General features: G+C 46.0%; 1 protein-coding gene across 2 annotated transcripts in view; it reads right to left on the reverse strand.

Moving 5' to 3' along the window:
- HPS3 (HPS3 biogenesis of lysosomal organelles complex 2 subunit 1) overlaps positions 1-17,139 on the reverse strand; it is a 38,346-nt gene extending 21,207 nt beyond the window's left edge. The window contains exons 1-6 of one of the 2 annotated variants that reach the window (XM_008176744.4): positions 16,705-17,138; positions 14,390-14,884; positions 12,272-12,458; positions 2,675-2,763; positions 1,995-2,187; positions 1,682-1,763 (exon numbers count right to left, since the gene is read on the reverse strand). In XM_008176744.4, coding sequence (XP_008174966.2) covers positions 1,682-1,763; positions 1,995-2,187; positions 2,675-2,763; positions 12,272-12,458; positions 14,390-14,884; positions 16,705-17,062 — 1,404 coding nt within the window. In that variant the 5' untranslated portion in view covers positions 17,063-17,138. Of the gene's footprint in view, positions 1-1,681; positions 1,764-1,994; positions 2,188-2,674; positions 2,764-12,271; positions 12,459-14,389; positions 14,885-16,704 lie in introns of both variants that reach the window. The other variant, XM_042853658.2, reaches the window with a different exon arrangement.
- Positions 17,140-18,638: the final 1,499 nt, after the last annotated feature.

Below are 18,638 nucleotides of genomic sequence, written 5' to 3' on the forward strand. Positions count from 1 at the left end.
CATTTAAAGTAGCTTGATGTAACTAGTACATTTTAAAATGCTGGTTTTGTGAAACTTTAATCCAATGTTAATTCCCATCCAACTGTAGTTTGACAAGTCCCGAAGGGGGAAATCATCATGTAGTAAATAAGTGCATCATTCACTATTTTAGATCATCATAAAAATGCAAAAATTAAGATTTAACATGCATTTATTCAGCTATATAACTGCTTAAAGAAATGCGTATAGATATAGTGCATCTGCCTGGTTAGCAAAAAGCACCAAATTTAGTGTAAAGGCTACATTAGCTGCAAATCAACATGCTTTAATGGTTGTCCCATCAATGAGAACAAATGCAAAACAAGATTAAAACTGATTATTTAAATCAGTTTCCTGCTTGCTGATTTAAATTGTGATTAAAATCAGTGCTTTAAAAAAACAACAACCAAAAACAACAACGCACAAACAATCCACCCTGAACAACAGGGTTTTATAACAGAAAGTGTCAGGCAACCTTAACTATAGGAATCCCAACATGAGATGCCTATAGTATATAAACTAACAAAAACACTTACATTACATACAATATTCTGTACTAGAAAACTTAATTCCCGATTCGCTCAAATCTTAAACTGGTTTCTACCTCTATCATTTAAGCACCATTTTATCCTATATATTGGGCCTAAGGCAAAATGAGTCTGCCTGAACAGCATTTTGGATGAACAGTTTCAGGAGAATGAGAAGATGTTTAATCCTTTGGGAACACACCAGGCATAAAGTGAATCCACTTAGTCAAGCAACTATACCTGGTTATATTGACTATCAATCAAGTAGATTATGTGCTTCTTGGAGAAATCACCAAGATTTCTCTTAGGTTATTTTAATCATGCACACTCTCAGTTCAGATTCACATACACCATTTATATGAAAGTCACTCTCATATTGAAAAACACCTTCTATTTCACAGTAGAGTGCCTGTTTAGAGCGCTACAACTTCCCTCTCTCAGCAATTACATGACAACCAATATATTTTAAAAGCATATAGGAAAGTCCCCCAAAATATGCTTAAAACATGCTTCAACCTGTCTGCCCTAATAATAAATATATAGATATTAATTCAGTCCTGATAATTCAACAGTTTATTACTGAAACAGTTTGAAGAATGCGAAGTCTAAGCCTCTAATGGATTGAAAACCTTACTTGCCAAGACTCAAACTCAGAGGCCTATGTTTCTCCTACAACAGCTGAGAAGAGAGGGCTTCCAGGTATATTTGCTACATCACTTTAGGCTTCAGAAAAGTAATCAGCTGCCACAAGGTGAACTTTGAACCTGAATTCAGGTCTTGGCAGGAAAGTAGGCAATCACATTCCATTATTATTAGTTAAAAGTTACAAAAATAAATTCACATTTGTAAAGCCTTCATAAATATTCTGTTAATGATTTAGGATTTTAAGGAGCAATAGTATATGCTGTTTCAGCTACAACTTCCACACCCAATAGAACAGAGGAATGTACCACTGTGAAATAAATATTAAAGTCAAATCATTAATGCTTTCTTGTGTTACTAGTTTCTATAGGCTGAAGCAATTAAGTAAGATGTAAAGAGAAGGCATACAGCAGTGTGAGGAAGATAAATGCCCTTTTGGTACCCACATTTGTTTTTTAAGTTTTGCATCTGTCATGAGACTATTAGGAGCGCACCTTCATGGTTGTATCAATGTATGGGTCCTCCTCACGAGCTGCCGCTGCACTGCATCGTACTGTGAAACACTGCAAGCTGTTACTAAGGCAGAGAAATGACAATATTGATTAAAAAGATTTGGTTGCTTAGTTATTGCCAGAGTACACGTGTATTCAAAAATTTTTCTTGTGTGGATTGAGCCATAGAGTGGAAGCAGCAGCACGGTCATATAAGCAAACCTAGGAAGTTGCACTGAAAGGTGTGAAGAAGACTTAGGGAGATGATGAAAAGCAGAGATCAGAGAACACAAGAATCAAAGTTATAACATAGTACCTTGTAATAACATGTAGGAATTGTGGGGTAAGAACTGCCTGCTGAGATTTTTCCGAGTACTGATAGGTAGAAAGCAGCTCTACTAAGCTCCCAACAGCATAGAGATACCCAACATGCGGCAAGGAGAAAAAACAGAAGACACACAGCAATTCTTTCTTGGCTGCGGTTTTTCCATTGACTGCCATGGAACTTCCTGTACATAACAATAAAAGAAAGCTATTGCTAACATTTGATTTACCATGTACTATACATTCCTATTTAGTGGGATTTGGAATGTTTACTCCACTCCAATTATATAAATTAAGTTCCTACTGTTGGTTATAAGTAGCCTAGCATCTTATGATAACATTAACAGTAATTTAAACAACCTTTATGAGCAATGCTCTTGTGCCATAAAATGTCAGCTTGCCACACAGGAAGATTAAGTTTAAGTCAATGTTTTATTATGACGCTACAGATTAAGTTCTGCATAAACTTTGTGAGGACAACATTGTTGGAAGCTCAGCACAAGTCATTGAAAACGAGGAAGTCATTTTTTCATGAAAGTGTGTAACTGCTAAAATAGAAAGTGGATAAGCAGGGGAACACAAAGCACGTTTTCTCCTAGACCTTCTGTAGCAAAAAAAAAAAAAAAAAAAAAAAAAAAAAATCACACAGTCTGTGTATATGCAGACATTTACCTGTCTGATACATAGGCAGTAGCTGTAGAGAGTGCAACTTGGTCTCTTCAACAGAGAAGACGAAAGATGACAGATCTGGAGTAAAACGTCTAGAGAAAAAAACATAGGAAATCAATGAGAAACCACGACAAGACATTTAACTAGGACAAGTAAATAGCAATAACTGTAGAAAATATAGCTGTTTTAAGACATCATTAGTTATTAAAAAAAAGACGGTTATTCACCTTTTTGTAACTGTTGTTCTTCGAGATGTGTTGCTCATAGCTATTCCAGTTAGGTGTGTGCGCACGCCGTGTGCACGGCTGTCGGAAACTTTTCCCTAGCAGCTACCCGTCGGGCCGGCTGTGGAGCCCCCTGGAGTGGCGCTGATATGGTGCTCTATATATGACCCTGCTAGCCCGACCCCACTTCAGTTCCTTCTTGCCGGCTACTCCGATAGAGGGGAAGATGGGTGGGAATGGAATAGATATGAGCAACACATCTCGAACAACAGTTACAAAAAGGTGAGTAACCGTCTTTACTTCTTTGAGTGCTTGCTCATATCAATTTCAGTTAGGTGACTCCCAAGTCTTACCTCGGAGGTGGAGTCAGAGTCAAGGTATTGCAGACTGAAGAATCACCCTGCCGAAGGCCGCATCATCACGAGATTGATGGACGATGGTGTAGTGGGACGTGAAAGTGTGCACCGAAGCCCATGTGGCAGCCCAGCAGATTTCCTGGAGAGGTACATGCGCCAAGAAGGCTTGCACTCTCGTGGAGTGAGCCCTAACAGCAGGCGGAGGAACATTCGCCAAGTTATGACAGGCGCGAATACATGCGGTGATCCATGAAGATATCCGCTGGGAAGAAACCGGCGCACCTTTCATTCGCTCCGCTATGGCGACGAGGGCTGTCTTGTGGAAAGGTTTTGTTCGATCTATGTAGAAGGCGAGTGCTCTTCTAACATCCAGTGAATGCAGCTGCTGCTCTCGGAGTTTTAGCACGTGGTTTTGGGAAGAAAACGGCAGGAAAATGTCCTGGTTAATGTGGAAATGGGATACAACTTTTGGTAGGAAAGCTGGGTGAGGCCTCAGCTGGACTTTGCCCTTATGGAAAATGGTATATGGTGGATCACACGTGAGAGCCCATAGCTCAGAAACACATCGTGCTGAGGTAATGGCCACTAGGAAGGCGACCTTCCAGGAAAGATAGAGGAGTGAGCAGGAAGCTAGCAGCTCGAAAGGAGGACCCATAAGACAGGAAAGGACTAGGTTAAGGTCCTAGGCCAGTACAGGGGGCTTCATTGGGGGGGTTGGACTTTTTCCAGGCCTTTCAGGAAATGTCCCACGATGGGGTGTTCAAACACGGAACGCCGTCAGCGCCTGGGTGGAATGCCGAGATGGCCACAAGGTGGACCTTAAGCGATCTGAATGCTAGATTCTGGCCCTTCAAGTGTATTAGGTAGTCCAGGATGCACGGAATTGAAGCTTGGAGGGGGAGCACCTGCCATTGAGCGCACCAAATGGAGAAGCTTTTCCATTTCGTTTTGTATATAATCCTGGTAGAAGGTTTGCGGCTTTCCAGGAGCACCTGTCTCACCAAGTCCGAACAGGCATGCTTAGCCTGGTTCAACCACAGAGCCTCCAAACCATGAGATGGAGAGATTTACGGTCCGGATGGAGGAGACAACCGTGGTTCTGCGAGAGGAGGTTGGGGGTGAGAGGTAGATGCAGCAGGGCCTGGATCGAGAGGTCCAAGAGAGTGGGGTACCAGCACTGGCGAGGCCAAGCTGGGGCCACCAGTATGACGTCCGCTTTGTCCCTGCAGACTTTGAGGAGCACCTTCTGGACTAGGTGAAATGGCGAGAAGGTGTAAAGTAATTGGCCGGACCATGGAATCAGGAAAGCATCTGCAATCGAGCACGGGCTGTGACCTCGGAAGGAGCAGAAGGTTGGGCATTTCCTGTTGGTCCGCGAAGCGAACAGATAGATTTGGGGAAACCCCCAGCTGCGGAAAACGGAGTGAATAATATCCGGATGAATCGACCATTCGTCTGCTCAAGCTGTCTGCCAGTACGTTCTGAACACCCGGCAGGTATGAAGTTTGGAGAAGGATGGAGTGGGCTAAACAGAATTTCCACAGTAAAAGGGCTTCCTGACAAAGAGGAGACAACCGGGCTCCGCCTTGGTTGTTCAAGTAAAACATGGCCATTGTGTTGTCTGTCAGCACTGCTACACACTGTTTTATAGGTGGGGCAGGAATGTTTGGCACGCGAGACGGATAGCCCTGAGTTCTTTGATATTGATATGCAGGGTCAGTTCTTCTACTTGCCATAAACCCTGAGTTGTCAGGCTCCCAAGGTGTGCTCCCCAGCCCAAACACGGACACATCCATTACCAGGGTCAGAGTGGGCTGAGGAGGGTGGAACGGGACTCCGGCGCCCACCATGTGAGGGTCCAGCCACCAACGCAGGGAATCGAGGGTATGCCTTGGAACGGTGAGCACCATGTCTAGACTGTCGCGGCCCAGATGATACACAGACGCCAACCACGCCTGTAGGGGCCTGAGCCTCAACCTGGCATGTTGTACCATGTAAGTGCAGGACACCATGTGACCCAGCAACTTGAGATACTGCATCGCTGTGGTAGTGGGAAAACGGCACAGACCGGCAATTATGTGTGCAACGGCTAGATGTTGGGCCTCTGGGAGGAATGCTCTTGCTTGATTTGCATCCAGGACTGCCCCAATAAACTCTATTGTTCAGGTTGGGGTGAGAACAGACTTGTTGACGTTCAAAATGATTCCCAAGTGGTCGAACGTGTCTCTGACCATTCGCACCTGAGAATCTACCTGCTGGCGAGATTGGCCTTGTATAAGCCAGTCGTCCAAGTACAGGTAGACATGTATGTGATGGCGGCGAAGAAAACCTGCCACAACCGCCATGCATTTGGTAAAGACGCGGGGGGGTTGTGCACAGGCCGAATAGGAGAGCTGTGAACTGATACTGAGTCTTGTTCACCACGAACCGAAGAAAGCGTCTGTGAGACGGGGTGATTGAAATGTGACAGTAACCGTCCTTCATATCGAGGGCAGCGTACCAGTCTCCTGGATCCAGGGAAGGAATGATTGTGCTCAGGGAGACCATCCAGAACTTTAGATTCATAGATTCTAGGACTGGAAGGGACCTCGAGGGGTCATCGAGTCCAGTCCCCTGCCCGCATGGCAGGACCAAATACTGTCTAGACCATCCCTGATAGACATTTATCTAACCTACTCTTAAATATCTCCAGAGATGGAGATTCCACAACCTCCCTAGGCAATTTATTCCAGTGTTTAATGATTGACGATATATTTGTTGAACTCCCTGAGGTCCAGAATGGGCCGTAGGCCTCCTTTTGCCTTGGGGACGAGGAAGTAATGTGAGTAGAAACCCTTGCCTCTGAGCTCCTGAGGCACCTCCTCCACGGCTCCTAGAGCGAGGAGGGACTGTCTCCTGAATAAGGAGTTGCTCTTGAGAGGGGTCCTTTAAGAGGGATGGGCAAGGGAGGTGGGAGAGCAGGGTGGAACAGAAGTGGATAGAATATCCCGCCTCTACCACACGGAGGACCCATCCGTCCAATGTAATAAGGGACCATGCACGATAAAAGCAGGATAGACGGTTCAGAAAGGGAGGAGAGCTGACCAGGTTGTGGACTGGTAATCCGTTCTCATCCGCATCTTCAAAAGGTGAGCTTAGGGCCTGGAGGGGGCTTGGACTGTTCCTGGCCCTGACCAGGGGGAGGGCGTGATGGCCTGCGCCGAGAGTATCTGCTCCTCCTACTGGTGAAATCCTGCCTGGGTCTAGCAGGGAAGGAATGCTGTTGGATGGGCTGTGGCTTAAACGGCTTTCTCTGAGTTGCCGGGGTATGCATGCCTAAAGATTTAATGGTGTTGCGCGAATCTTTCAGGGTATGCAGTCTCGAATTGGCGAACAGGCCTTGGCTAGCAAACGGAAAGTCATGGATCGTTTTTTGTACTTCACGTGGGAGACCCGAGGACTGGAGCCAGGCATTTTGTCGCATAGCAATGCCAGATGCCAATGTGTGCGCTGCCGCGTCCGCAGCATCAAGTGAGCCTTGAAGAGAGGTGCAGGCCACTAGTCTGCCCTCCTCGGCAATGGCCCCTAGCTCCGTGCGTGACTCGGATGGAAGAAACTCCTGGAACTTTTGAATAGCAGACCAAGAGTTGTAATTATATCTGCTAAGGATTGCGAGTTGATTAGCGATCCGAAGGGAAAGACCACTGGTGGAATAAACCTTTCTCCCAAAGAGATCCAGGCGTTTTGCGTCCTTTGATTTAGGGGCGGGTCCCTGCTGCCCCTGCCTTTCTCGCTCATTTATCGCATCTACCACCAGGGAACATGGCGTGGAATAGGTAAAGAGGTATTCATACCCCTTCGTGGGGACAAAGTATTTCCTTTCGGCTCCCTTGGCCGTGGGGGGAATGGAGGCCGGAGTTTGCCAGATTGTTTTGGCATTAGACTGAATGGTTTTAATCACTGGCAAAGTTACTCGAGAAGGCCCTTCCGGTGCCAGGATGTCCACCACAGGGTCCTCATCCTCTACAACCTTCTCCACTTGGAGGTTCATATTCAGGGCCACCCGCTGGAGAAGCTCCTGCAGTGCCCTGAAGTCCATAGGAGGTGGGCCGGATGTGGACCTACCTGCCACAACCTCGTCGGGGGAGGATGAGAAAGATGTTATTGGGAGCACCGGGTCAGAAACAGCCCCTTGGTCTGTTGGATCTGGATCTTCCTGAGCACCGGGGGTAGCTTCTACCCGGGGTGGAGCTGGTTTCAGAGTTTGTGCTGGGTCCCGGCTGAGGGCTGCCTCGGGAAGACGGGGCCCCAAATGTGACGACGGTACGGTGACAGGGGGGCGCCCTGGGCCTGGTGGTATGGCCAAGAGGTCCAGAATTGCCACTGGGGTTGCCAGTGGGGCACTGAGGTGTCATGTCCAACACTTCCCGGGCCTGATCGGGGTATGTCTGAAGCTCCTGACGCCCTACCCGACCTAAGGGAGGGAGACTGGGAGCGTGACGCCCAAGGAGAGGCGGTGCGCGAGTGCACCAAGGAAGGCACTGCGTCCCCTGATGGGTGCCGTGGGGAGTAGCGATACTCGTGTGGTGATCGGTGCCGATATGGAGAGCGGTGCCGTGAGGTCGATGGGTGCCGAGAAGTTGGATCTCACCTTGAAGGAGAGTTAACTTGAGAGAGTGACCGGGGCCAGGGCCGTGACGTGGAGCGGTGCCACGATGGAGACCGGTGCTGCGACACAGAGCGGTGCCACGAAGGGGAGCGGTGCTGTGGTTGACAGCTTGGAGAGGTGCGGTGCCACAACAGAGAGTGGTGCACAGAATGACGTCGGTCCAAGCGGTGTTGAGAGGTGTCAGAGCGCGACCTAGACCTCGAGCGGGACCACGACCTGTCAGCCAACGACCACCTCGAGCGGGAACGGCTTTGAGGATCGGGGCTGTGAGATCAGTGCCGCAAGTCAGACCGGCGCGTAGCATACGTGCGGTGCCGGGACTTGGAACGGCGCTGGGACTCAGAGCGGCACAGTGATGCTGGCCTGGGGGCAGACTGTCCAAACATTGCCGGTTTGCCCCTCAACAGTACCGGGGCTCGGGCTGGTGGAGGCGCAGTCATTTGAATGAGCCCTCTAGCAGCCTCAAAGGTATCCAGGGTGAAGGGCAGTGTGACCTCCTCCATTTGCAGGGGTTCTGGTGGTGCAGGGCTGCTTGGGGGACCAAGGGCCCATGCAGGCTGAGACCTAGTGGAGGGTCTGTCGGTCTTAGGGGCATGGTCCATACCCTGTCCTGCTGGGGCCGCGATGTCCGCTTCAGGCCTCTGAGGACCTCCCATGGCCCACTTTTTACGGGTGGCCGGGAGCGGTGCTGGAAGGGACACTTCTGGGCCCAGGGAGATGGTCGATCCCTAGGAGGGCGTGCCAAGTCCTTTTGCAGTTCTGTAGACGGCACCACTGGAGGAGCGCTCCACACCAAGGCGCTCTGGCCCGAATCTTGTGAAGGGCGGAGAGCAGACTCCATGAGGAGTTGCTTCAAGCGAATGTCCCTTTCGTTTCCTTTCTTATGCTGGGTTTAAACACTTTGCGAATTTTACTCTTGTCGGCCTGGTGGGCCTCTCCCAAACACCAAAGACAGGAGTTGTGGGGAATTGCCCGTGGGCATAGACTTGCCGCAGAAGGTGCAGGGTTTGAAGCCCTGGGATGCCCAGGAGCCCCACGGGGAACTCGTTGAAGGGGAAGACCCCCTCCCAACTGCTATAAACTATACTTAACACTAGATGACAACTAACAATTAACTAAACAATGGTAACTATATACAGAGATGGGAAGATAGCTAGGGAGTAGTGGAGCACTTGATAACAAGAGACAACTGTTTCAACAACCGTCACTGGCGGTAAGAAGGAACTGAAGGGGGGGGTTGGGCCGGCAGGGTCATATATAGAGCACCATATCGGCACCACTCCAGGGGGCTCCACAGCCGCCCGGCGGGTAGCTGCTAGGGAAAAGTTTCCGACATCCATGCAGGCGGTATGTGCACACACCTAAGTGGAATTGATATGAGCAAGCACTCGAAGAAGAAAACTATGTTCTTAAAAGTCCAACTACAAACATTTTTAGTATAGCTAAGTGTGATGGGGTGTTTCCCCACACAGGTGGTGAAATGGTCGATAGGGGCTTGCGAGCCCAATTAACACATCTGATTGTACTTGGAGGTTAGGCCAGGTTCAGTCAAAGAGGAGTTGCAGCTGGGAGAGGAGTTGGGTGGTTTCTATAAAGGGAGGATGCTCAGAATAGAAGGTGTATCAGAGTACTAGAGAGTAGAGGAGCTGCAGAAGGGAATTTACATCCCAGCCCTGCTGGGAGAGGGCAGCGGGAGTGAAAGACTCTTGAAGTGGGCCTGAGAGAAGGCCAACCCACAGGCAGATGGCCTTGGGGGAAGAGTGGAGTGGAGTTCAGGATCCAGAGTAGGGGCAAGACTTCAGGAAGATAGCCCCTGAGAGTCAGCATTCTGCAAAAGAATGAAGAGCTAGGGATGAGCCACGATGGATTAAAAATTCAAACCTGGAAAAGGGGCAGGAGTTTCTATGTCTTCTGTTTTGAGTTTGTGCGACCCTGGGAGCCACTCAGTGCCAACTCACAGAGGGCTCACCATACCGTGAGTCATATCAAGCCTGACACTCTGCTACCCATACCACATTGTTGTCATAACTTGTATCTAAAAGGGGTTATGTAAGGAATCATATGTAAACTGGTGACACCCTGGTCCCTAAAAATAAATAATAATTTAAAAAAAATCACTGCATGTTGTGTACAGTTGTGTGCGCGTGACCTGGAAATATGTTCTTAAAATGTGTTTGAGAGGTACTGCATACACCAAATCGGACAAAGGCTAGGCAAAGAAATGTGGATTGCCTGTCTGACTGGCTTTACTACAGGTAGTGGACAATGAAAGCACATTTACATATAAAAGGTAAACAAAGCTGTCAAGCTAATGAGCAGAGGAGACAACTTAGTGAGCTTATCAGGGGGACAAAATCTGCACCCCAGAACACCTTCATGACTCTTAAGGCAGAGACCGTGGACTTTGGGTAATATAAAGGGAGCAAGACATTTAATTTTCCATCACTTAGGAAACAGAGGAAACTGCATCCTCTGATTCTGTGGAAGTTGGATCCTCTTGGCCTTAGCCACGAATAACTTGCTGTGAGAAACTGTTGTAGGCAAATATATAACTGCTAGACTTAAGTTTTAGTCACTAGAAAGCGTGTTTGTTTTGTTTTCAAAAAGAACAGGAGTACTTGTGGCACCGTCTTTTTCTCTTGCTTAGTATCACTCAAACCTCTGTTCTTATTAATAAACTTATTCTTGTTTTATTACAAAACCATCTCAAGGCTGTGTATTAAAGTGAAGTGTGTCTCTTCAGCTAACCTAGCTACCTGGTGGGTACACTGTCTCTTGGAGACAGCAAACTCAATAATTTCTATGTCACAGTGACACTGCAGAGAGACACCTCTAGGGGAAACACAGGAACTAGGGTTTACTGTATGTTACCTGCACAGCAGGTAGACTGATCGAGTCTTGAAAGGCAGACAAGCTGGTATGTCAGGGAGCTGACACACAGCTTAGCAGCAGCAAAGTTCTTGGCTGCTGAGGCAGACAGGTAGCACAGTGGCTTACAGTTCTGGGTGTCTTCAGCAGAACACCTCAGTTTGGTAAAGATTCCAAGGAGAAACCCCGGAGCCATTACTCTGACAGAAAAGTGGAAAGGAAGAAAAGCCTGAAGAGGAAGAAGATGTCGTATTGATGACTGGTGTCAGGTTGGATACTGTCTATTTGGGACGTTGATATCCAAGGAGGGAGTACACTTTAAAGTGACCTGGATGGAGGGCTATTTTGAGAAAAGAGACCACTCCAGGGCCTTAGCGGCTGTCAGCAGGGGGGACACAGTGATGGCAAGTGTATGGCACACACAGCTTCCACCGCTATATGCACAGCGGCCTCAAGAGACCTCTAAACGGGATCCTTTATCTGCTTATTTACAACAAAACCTCTGGGTACCAGAGATGGGAAATAAGTAAACGAGACATAGCCATGGATTTGCACCCCATTCTAACTATACAAGTCCCCTGTTTTCTTTATTCATCTGAACTAAAGCCAGTACTTTCCATCTTAGATTCTAGTCTTTTCTTTCCCCCCTCCAGCTTGCCAATCATTTTCTTCAATGTTTTACTTTGGAATCTACTGTTGAGCAGGAACTGCTGTCATAATTCAGCTTGCCCAACCATTTGAATGGCTTTGATAGCTAATAAAATGAAATATTGGCCCTTTAACTTAGTGCTTTTCATCCCATGAGTTCAGAACATTCTGCAGCGTTAATTGTCTCTTTTTTCTGGCTGGAAACAGAGAGGGACTGAATGTCAGAGGGACTGAGCACATACAAATCCAGTTGAAGTTGATAAAAGCTGAAGATAGGCCCTAACTTTCAAAGGTGTGGACTAAGTGTCTTGAATGGAGGTCACACAGCAAGTCAACAGCAGAAACTAGTGCCCTGTTGATTGGAATATGCAGCCTCAACCAATAAAAGGCCCAAACCAGAGTAAGGCTCCAACACTGTGGAAAAAATGCATTTCTAGGATCAGTGAGACAGTGCAGAGCCTTCTCCATAACACAAGAGAAGCTGCTGTGGAAGCTCTATACACTGCCGCACAGAGACGGGATGGGAAGTAGGGATGTTTGAAACACAGCCAGAAGATTTATATCCATTGTGGAATGGAATAGCAGGCCACATTCCCTGCAGAAACTGACTATAGGCTAGCTAGGTGGATTTGAAAACCCTGAGGAATGGGACAGGGATGGGTTTGAGGATACCCTCCCTCAGTGTTTCAGAGCAATTTCCTTAAACCTAAACCCATTTACTTAGGCTTTGCTCAATTTATAAGGATTCTGCCCTACAGGAAGTGAACTATGGCTTATTTCATGCCCCCAAAAGGCAAAACATCAACACAGTATAGGCACACACATGCCATATAGTGTCAAGTGCAATTTTTATTACCTGTATAGGAGGTACCGCACTTGGAAATATTCTGTGTCTTCTTTTGCTAACTCTGTGGATTCCAGTGTTACCAGTATTCCGCATAGTCTGCTTTCCTCCCCAAGTAGTTCCATAGGCTTCTGACAGATGACAAAGTCATCCGATTCATGCTGGGAAGAAAAGGCTGAAGGAACTTCATCTTTTACACCTTAAACAATTAAAACATTGTATCAGTTTTCCAAACCAGTACCATGCAAATCTTTACAGAAGAATAAAATGAGAGAGTGTTCAGTTAAATACTTCAAGGGCAGAGACGTAATTTGTATCAGCCTCAAACTGTAGGGATTCTGGTTTGCTAATAAAATTGTTGGTTCTTTTCAATCTTTAGAATGTTAGAGAACCTAAAAGTCCAGGGTAATGACAGAGAACAACTATATTTCCCAATATAGAGAAAGTGCAGTGTGATTGTTGGAGAAAAGTAGCAGATCTTTTATATAAACATTGTGTGGACATTCAGAAGTGTGTCTGCCCCAACAGAAGTAACACTTAGCTGAGAGAAGCAGCTAGAATGGAGTGCTGAATGTGGTCTTAGCATGGCTAAGCAGCAGTTCTGCAGAAAAGGACCTGGGGATTACAGTGGACGAGAAGCTGGATATGAGTCAGCAGTGTGCCCTCATTGCCCAGAAGGCCAATGGCATATTGGGCTGTATTAGTAGGAGCACTGCCAGCAGATCGAGGGAAGTAATTATTCCCCTCTGTTCAACACTGCTGAGGCCACACCTGGAGTATTGCATCCAGTTTTGGTCCCCTCCTCCCCCACTACAGAAGGACAAATTGGAGAGAGTCCAGCAGAGGGCAATGAAAATTATTAGGAGGCTGGGGCACATGACTTACGAGGAGAGGCTGAAGGAACTGGGCTTGTTTAGTCTGCAGAAGAGAGGAGTGAGGGGGGATTTGATAGCAGCCAGGAGGGACAGCTCAGTGGTTTGAGCATTGGCCTGCTAAACCCAGGGGTTGAGTTCAATCCTTGAGGGGGCCATTTAGGGAACTGGGGTAAAAATCTGTCTGGGGATTGGTCCTGCTTTGAGCAAGGAGGTTGGACTAGATGACCTCCTAAGGTTCCTTCCAACCCTGATATTCTGTGGACTACCTGAAGGGGGGTTCCAAAGAGGATGGAGCTAGGCTGTTCTCAGTGGTGGCAGATGGTCTCAAGTTGCAGTGGGGGAGGTTTAGGTTGGATATTAGGAAACACTATTTCACTAGGAGGGTGGTGAAGCAGTGGAATGGGTTACCTAGGGAGGTGGTGGCATCTCCATCCTTAGAGGTTTTTAAGACCCAGCTTGACAAATTCTTGGCTGGGATGATTTAGTTGGTGTTGGTCCTGCTTTGATTGGACTAGATGACCTCCTGAGGTCTCTTCCAACCCTATGATTCTATGATCACTTTTGCTCAAGCAAGTAGTGCCCAAAAGGACCTAGAAAGAGGTCTGAAATTGCCAATTAATTGTAAGTAACAGAACAACAACTACGGGCCTCCATCCCGTCATCTGAGGAAGTTCAGAGCCATCCTTGCAAGCTATGAGAAATTTAAATGGGAAACCTGTCAACTTGCCTTTTTGCTCTCCACACTACTGATTTAACTTTTAAAAATTCTAGTTTCTGATAGACCACCTTTTATACAATACAGCCTGAATTATTTGTATTTTTAAATTCCTTTTAAAATAAAAGATTTTAGGGCACCTTGTTGATGTTTATAGGGTCTTTTCAGCAACTGACTAGACACAAAAGCATTGAAGCTGACTATACACAAAGTGCTGACAAATATGCAAATATTAGTTCAGTCTTTTGCTTTGACTCTAGGCCCTGATCCTGCAAGCATTTATGCAAGTGCATACCTTTATGCATGTGAGTAGTCTCAACGAAGAACAGCTAAACATGTTTGCAGGACTGGGGAATAAATCATTTTGGTGTTCCGTGTAAATACAGAATGCATTTCAGACAAATGCAATATTAAGCTGATGTGTCCCTCTCAGATGTTTTGAAAAAGTTTGTAGAGCAACCAACTTCCTTCAGCACACTTTGAAATTAATACAAGTCAATCTCCAGATTTATGAAAAGGAAAATTAAATTCCATATTTACCTTCATCTACAAGCTTTTCTGGTGCTCTGACTTTATCTGCATATAGTTCAGTATTATCTGCACCTTTATGAATGGGTTCCAGCTTCAGGATTAAAACATCCAACTCTGTTGTTAGAGCTATGTACCCAGCACAAAATGCTACTTCTGTAGGGGTGACGTTATCGATGTGCAAAATTAAGGAAAGTTTAAAATCCAATACAGTCAGATCCTGATTTATGACAAGATATTTCAAGCAGAACATGACCAGTTTATTTTTGCAGCCAACAAGAAGATCTCCGTTTACAGGACAACACGAAATGCACAATGGTGGATCTGAAAGAGGCATTTCCACAATTGACATCTGGACTTTAGAAGATTCACTGTATGACTCTTCCATCTTGTGACCCACCATCCGGACACAAACTCGAGTGTTCCCTGTTGACATGCATCTCCAGTTCATATAAGCTCGTAGGAAGGTGGCCTTGTTTTTCTCCTCAATTGTCACCAAATAATCTCCTGAAAAGAGACCAACAATACTGTGGTAACACTAACCCATAGATGAGATATAATTTATGCTGTTTGCATCCTATTGCTGCTAAATCCAATGCACTTTGACTAAAAGAATTATGGAATTAAGCAAGTTTGTAAAATCTGTCTGAAATGTTATTCTTGTTACCAGATAATTTTCTTTAATAAAAAGGGTTAAAAAAACTAGAAGCACAGTTAATCTTATAAACTCCTACATCATCATACAAGCAATGTAGTGATAGAGGATTCCTACCCCAATGAAAGACAATTTGTTTGCCAGGGTTCTGTGCTATTGTCAGCAGTACTTAATAATAAATTACAATACTTTTAATGTGAATTATCTAGGCCAGCATGCACTTGAGAAGTTTATGTAGATCTGGAGTATACTTTAGAGAGAGTGTACTAGTACATACGTTCTGAAATTTTTTTAAAATTACCATCCAATCTAGACTTCAGTAGGTGCACAAGTGCTTTTATTCCCTAATCCTAGTATTACTTTTTCTTGCTAACCAGAAGAAAAGTTTCCAGAGACCTCTTTTGAAACAGAAGTCAAGACTACAATAAAATGTACTCCAAGAACAGTGTAGTCAACACCTCCGTCCTTTTCCAGGCGGATCATTTTACCATCCTGTAGTTCAATCTTTAGTTTTAATCATGGGAAAAAACTCAGCTACGAGGAAAGAGTTCAGTCTGAAGGTGGGGGGGAAGGAGGGGGGATTATCCTCTTACTAAAAATAAATTCAGCAGAATATGCAAAAGCAGCATATATGCTTAAAAAAAAAAAAAGTCTCCTGTTTAGGTTCACACTTAATAGACAATATGCTTACCCTGAAAACAAATCTTTATAACGATCAAGGTGTTGATGGCAGTGGTGTATGTTTTAGGCTGAACGGCAAACTGCAAGTTGTTTTCCAAGGAGTCAAAAACTTGTTTGAAAGATTCCAAAAGAGGTAATATTGTGAAAATATGGTACTTAAGAGCCTGAGAAATCTGAGCTGAACATTTCTTAGCCAGAGTGAAGCACATCCTAAGTACCATAAAAATATCTCCTTCCACACTCCATAGGCAAAGTCACCCACTGCTCACTACAGTTCTGTATCCCATGGCTCCATTGGTCCCATAGCTCTAGCTCAGAGCCAAAGAAGAGTCCTTAGAATTCAATGGCTCTTTCTAACCTTTCTTTCTGTGGCACTTGAGAGCTCATCCAGTCCCTGATCCTGCAATCAGAACTGTGCCATGAGTCCCGTGAAATCCCCTTCCATCCATCCCCATCATTTTCAACAAAGGAGGAATCAAACGCAATCATACATCTTGTATTGAAAGAATCTCCTTTTGCTTGGGGGAAGGGCTTGTTCAATGAACAGGGGAAGCAGCTGAAAAACCGAGATCGGAAGGTGGAACAAACAGAAGAAACAACGCCTGAAAAAGAGCTCTGTGTAACTGGAAAGCTCGTTTCTCTCACCAACAGCAGTTGGTCCAATAAAAGATACTGGCTACCTCACCCTCCTTGTCTCAAAAGAACCAAGTCATTTTCAGTGGCACAGAGCTGAGGAAGGGCTGTACTTCCCTATCGGCCCCAACAGGCTGCTACTGGCCTAGTCCTTTCCAGCACGACCCTGAGTTTTGCAAGACGAAACTGCATTCACAGGACCCAGAAACTCTGACAACATCGCTTTGGGCACATCACCTTGTACCCCCTGCGCAGGGTCACCCCACCTTCCCGCCGCATCCCCACAGGGTACGATGGCTCCGTGAAGACACCGGAGATTGCCCCACGGAGCTGGTGCCGCCCCAGTCCCGGCTCTTACCCGCCTCGCTGTATGCCATGTGCAGCACCCGGCCCAGCGTGTTGAAACAGCCGAGCGGCTCGCAGAGCTCCTGGTCGCCCACGGCAAACGCCTCTACCTTGCAGCCGGCCGCCGCGCAGGCCACCAGCAGCGCATCCCGGCCGCAGCAGAACAGCGCCGGCTCCTGCTTGCTGGGCACCACCTGCTGCGAGCCGAATGGGTGCAGGTTGTAGAGCTGCACCATGGTGCCCTCCTGACCGGGGCACCGGAACCAAACCGCATTCCACGGCCCAGGGCAGGCTGCAGCCCGGGGACCCCCAGACACCGACTCCTCCCGCACAGCCTCAGAGAGCAGGGGAGACTGCCCCTTCCGCAACATGCGCCGCCCTGTCCCGGTCAGGTGGGGAGAGGCGTCCGCGCCAGCCGGTGCTTCCCAAAGGGGCAGCACCTGCGTTGGAGCCCAAATGAGCTCAGGCCTTGGGAGGGTATATATGTGCTCAGCTAGGGGGTGCACACTTTTGTGGGTGTATTAGTTACGCGTGCATGTGTGTTAGCAATGCATGTCCGTGTGAGCGTGCGCGCACAACTGTTAGTGCACGCATCGTGCGAGGATCTACATCTGCGAGTGCTAGTGTGCATATTAGTGCCCGCACTTGTGTAAACATGCATGTCAGTGTTTTATATCTGTGTGCGCACCAGTGTGCTTGCACGGCTATTAGTGTCCGCATTTGTGTGGGTTATAGTGTGCATATCACAGCATGGGCGTATATCTCTGTGTTAGCATGTCTGTCAGTGTGTACTGTACTTATCCATGTCTTGACAGGTACACATCTATCTGGTACCTTACTGAGGCAGACTTAGAGAGACATACTTCTGAGTGATAGGCCAAACACAAAAGGACTTTTGATATGTCTGAGGCAGGGTTGGGACAGACACGCACCAGAGTTGGAAATAGTGTTTCTGGAGCAAACAGAGATGTTGCTGCTGAATGAAGGTGTGGAGACACAGGTCTTTAGCTGGAGTTCAGAAAGTGGAATCACATGTGTGAAACTTGCTGTTTCTTTTATCTTTACTGAAAGGCAAAAATACTTGTGAATAAAATAGAGTAGAAATAAAGTATTCTGTATCTGCTCATTGTTCTTCCTATGATGAATTAAACACTCCAAAAGCCCAACTTTTCTTTAGCGACTCAGAGGTCTGGACAATGAGGAGCATAGATGAGAATTTTAGAACTTAAAAGCAAAGAAATGGCAAGTTTTTCAGTGCAGTTGTTCTTTTCTTTGTTAGGCATGTTCTATCTCTTGTGGACTCAGCAAATAAATATTTACAAGTACTTCTAAAATACATATAATTTACCTTTGGATGGCTTTATAATTGCTTTACTGACACCTATAGAACCTAAAAGATCTTCATATGTGCATAGTATGTTTTCTCTCCTCTGGCTTTTAAAGCTTTTCCTTTTGTGCCAGATATCTGGTTATAGAAACAAAAAGATTAGATTGTTTTTTCTCCAATGCCTCAGGCATACAGAATCAGTTGCAACCAAGATAGTCACTAGGATCTTCAGCTGAGAGTCATATGATTATATATCTTTGCATTCTCTATAAATCAACATGAATTGCACTTGCTCTCACATGACATTTCAAAAGTTTTCTCTAATCCCTTAATGGGATATGATCTGAAAAGCCTATTGGAACTGAATAAAGCCCCTTCGCAAAGAAAACTTCAGTATAATGAAAAGATCCTGAGTTTAATTTATCTAATGATGTATTTCCAGACACTTTAAAAAAGAAAACAGTTAAAGGAGGCAAGGATAAATATTAGGGCTGTCAAATGATTGAAAAAACCCTCAGTCCTGAGATTAAAAAATAGTCGCTATTAATAGCAGTTTTAATCATACTCTTAATAATAGAATGCCAAATTAAATTCAGCATGGAAGCATGTCCTCTGGAATA

The sequence above is a fragment of the Chrysemys picta genome, chromosome 9 (genome assembly GCF_011386835.1).
Source record: "Chrysemys picta bellii isolate R12L10 chromosome 9, ASM1138683v2, whole genome shotgun sequence".
In the NCBI taxonomy this organism is placed as follows: domain Eukaryota; kingdom Metazoa; phylum Chordata; order Testudines; family Emydidae; genus Chrysemys; species Chrysemys picta.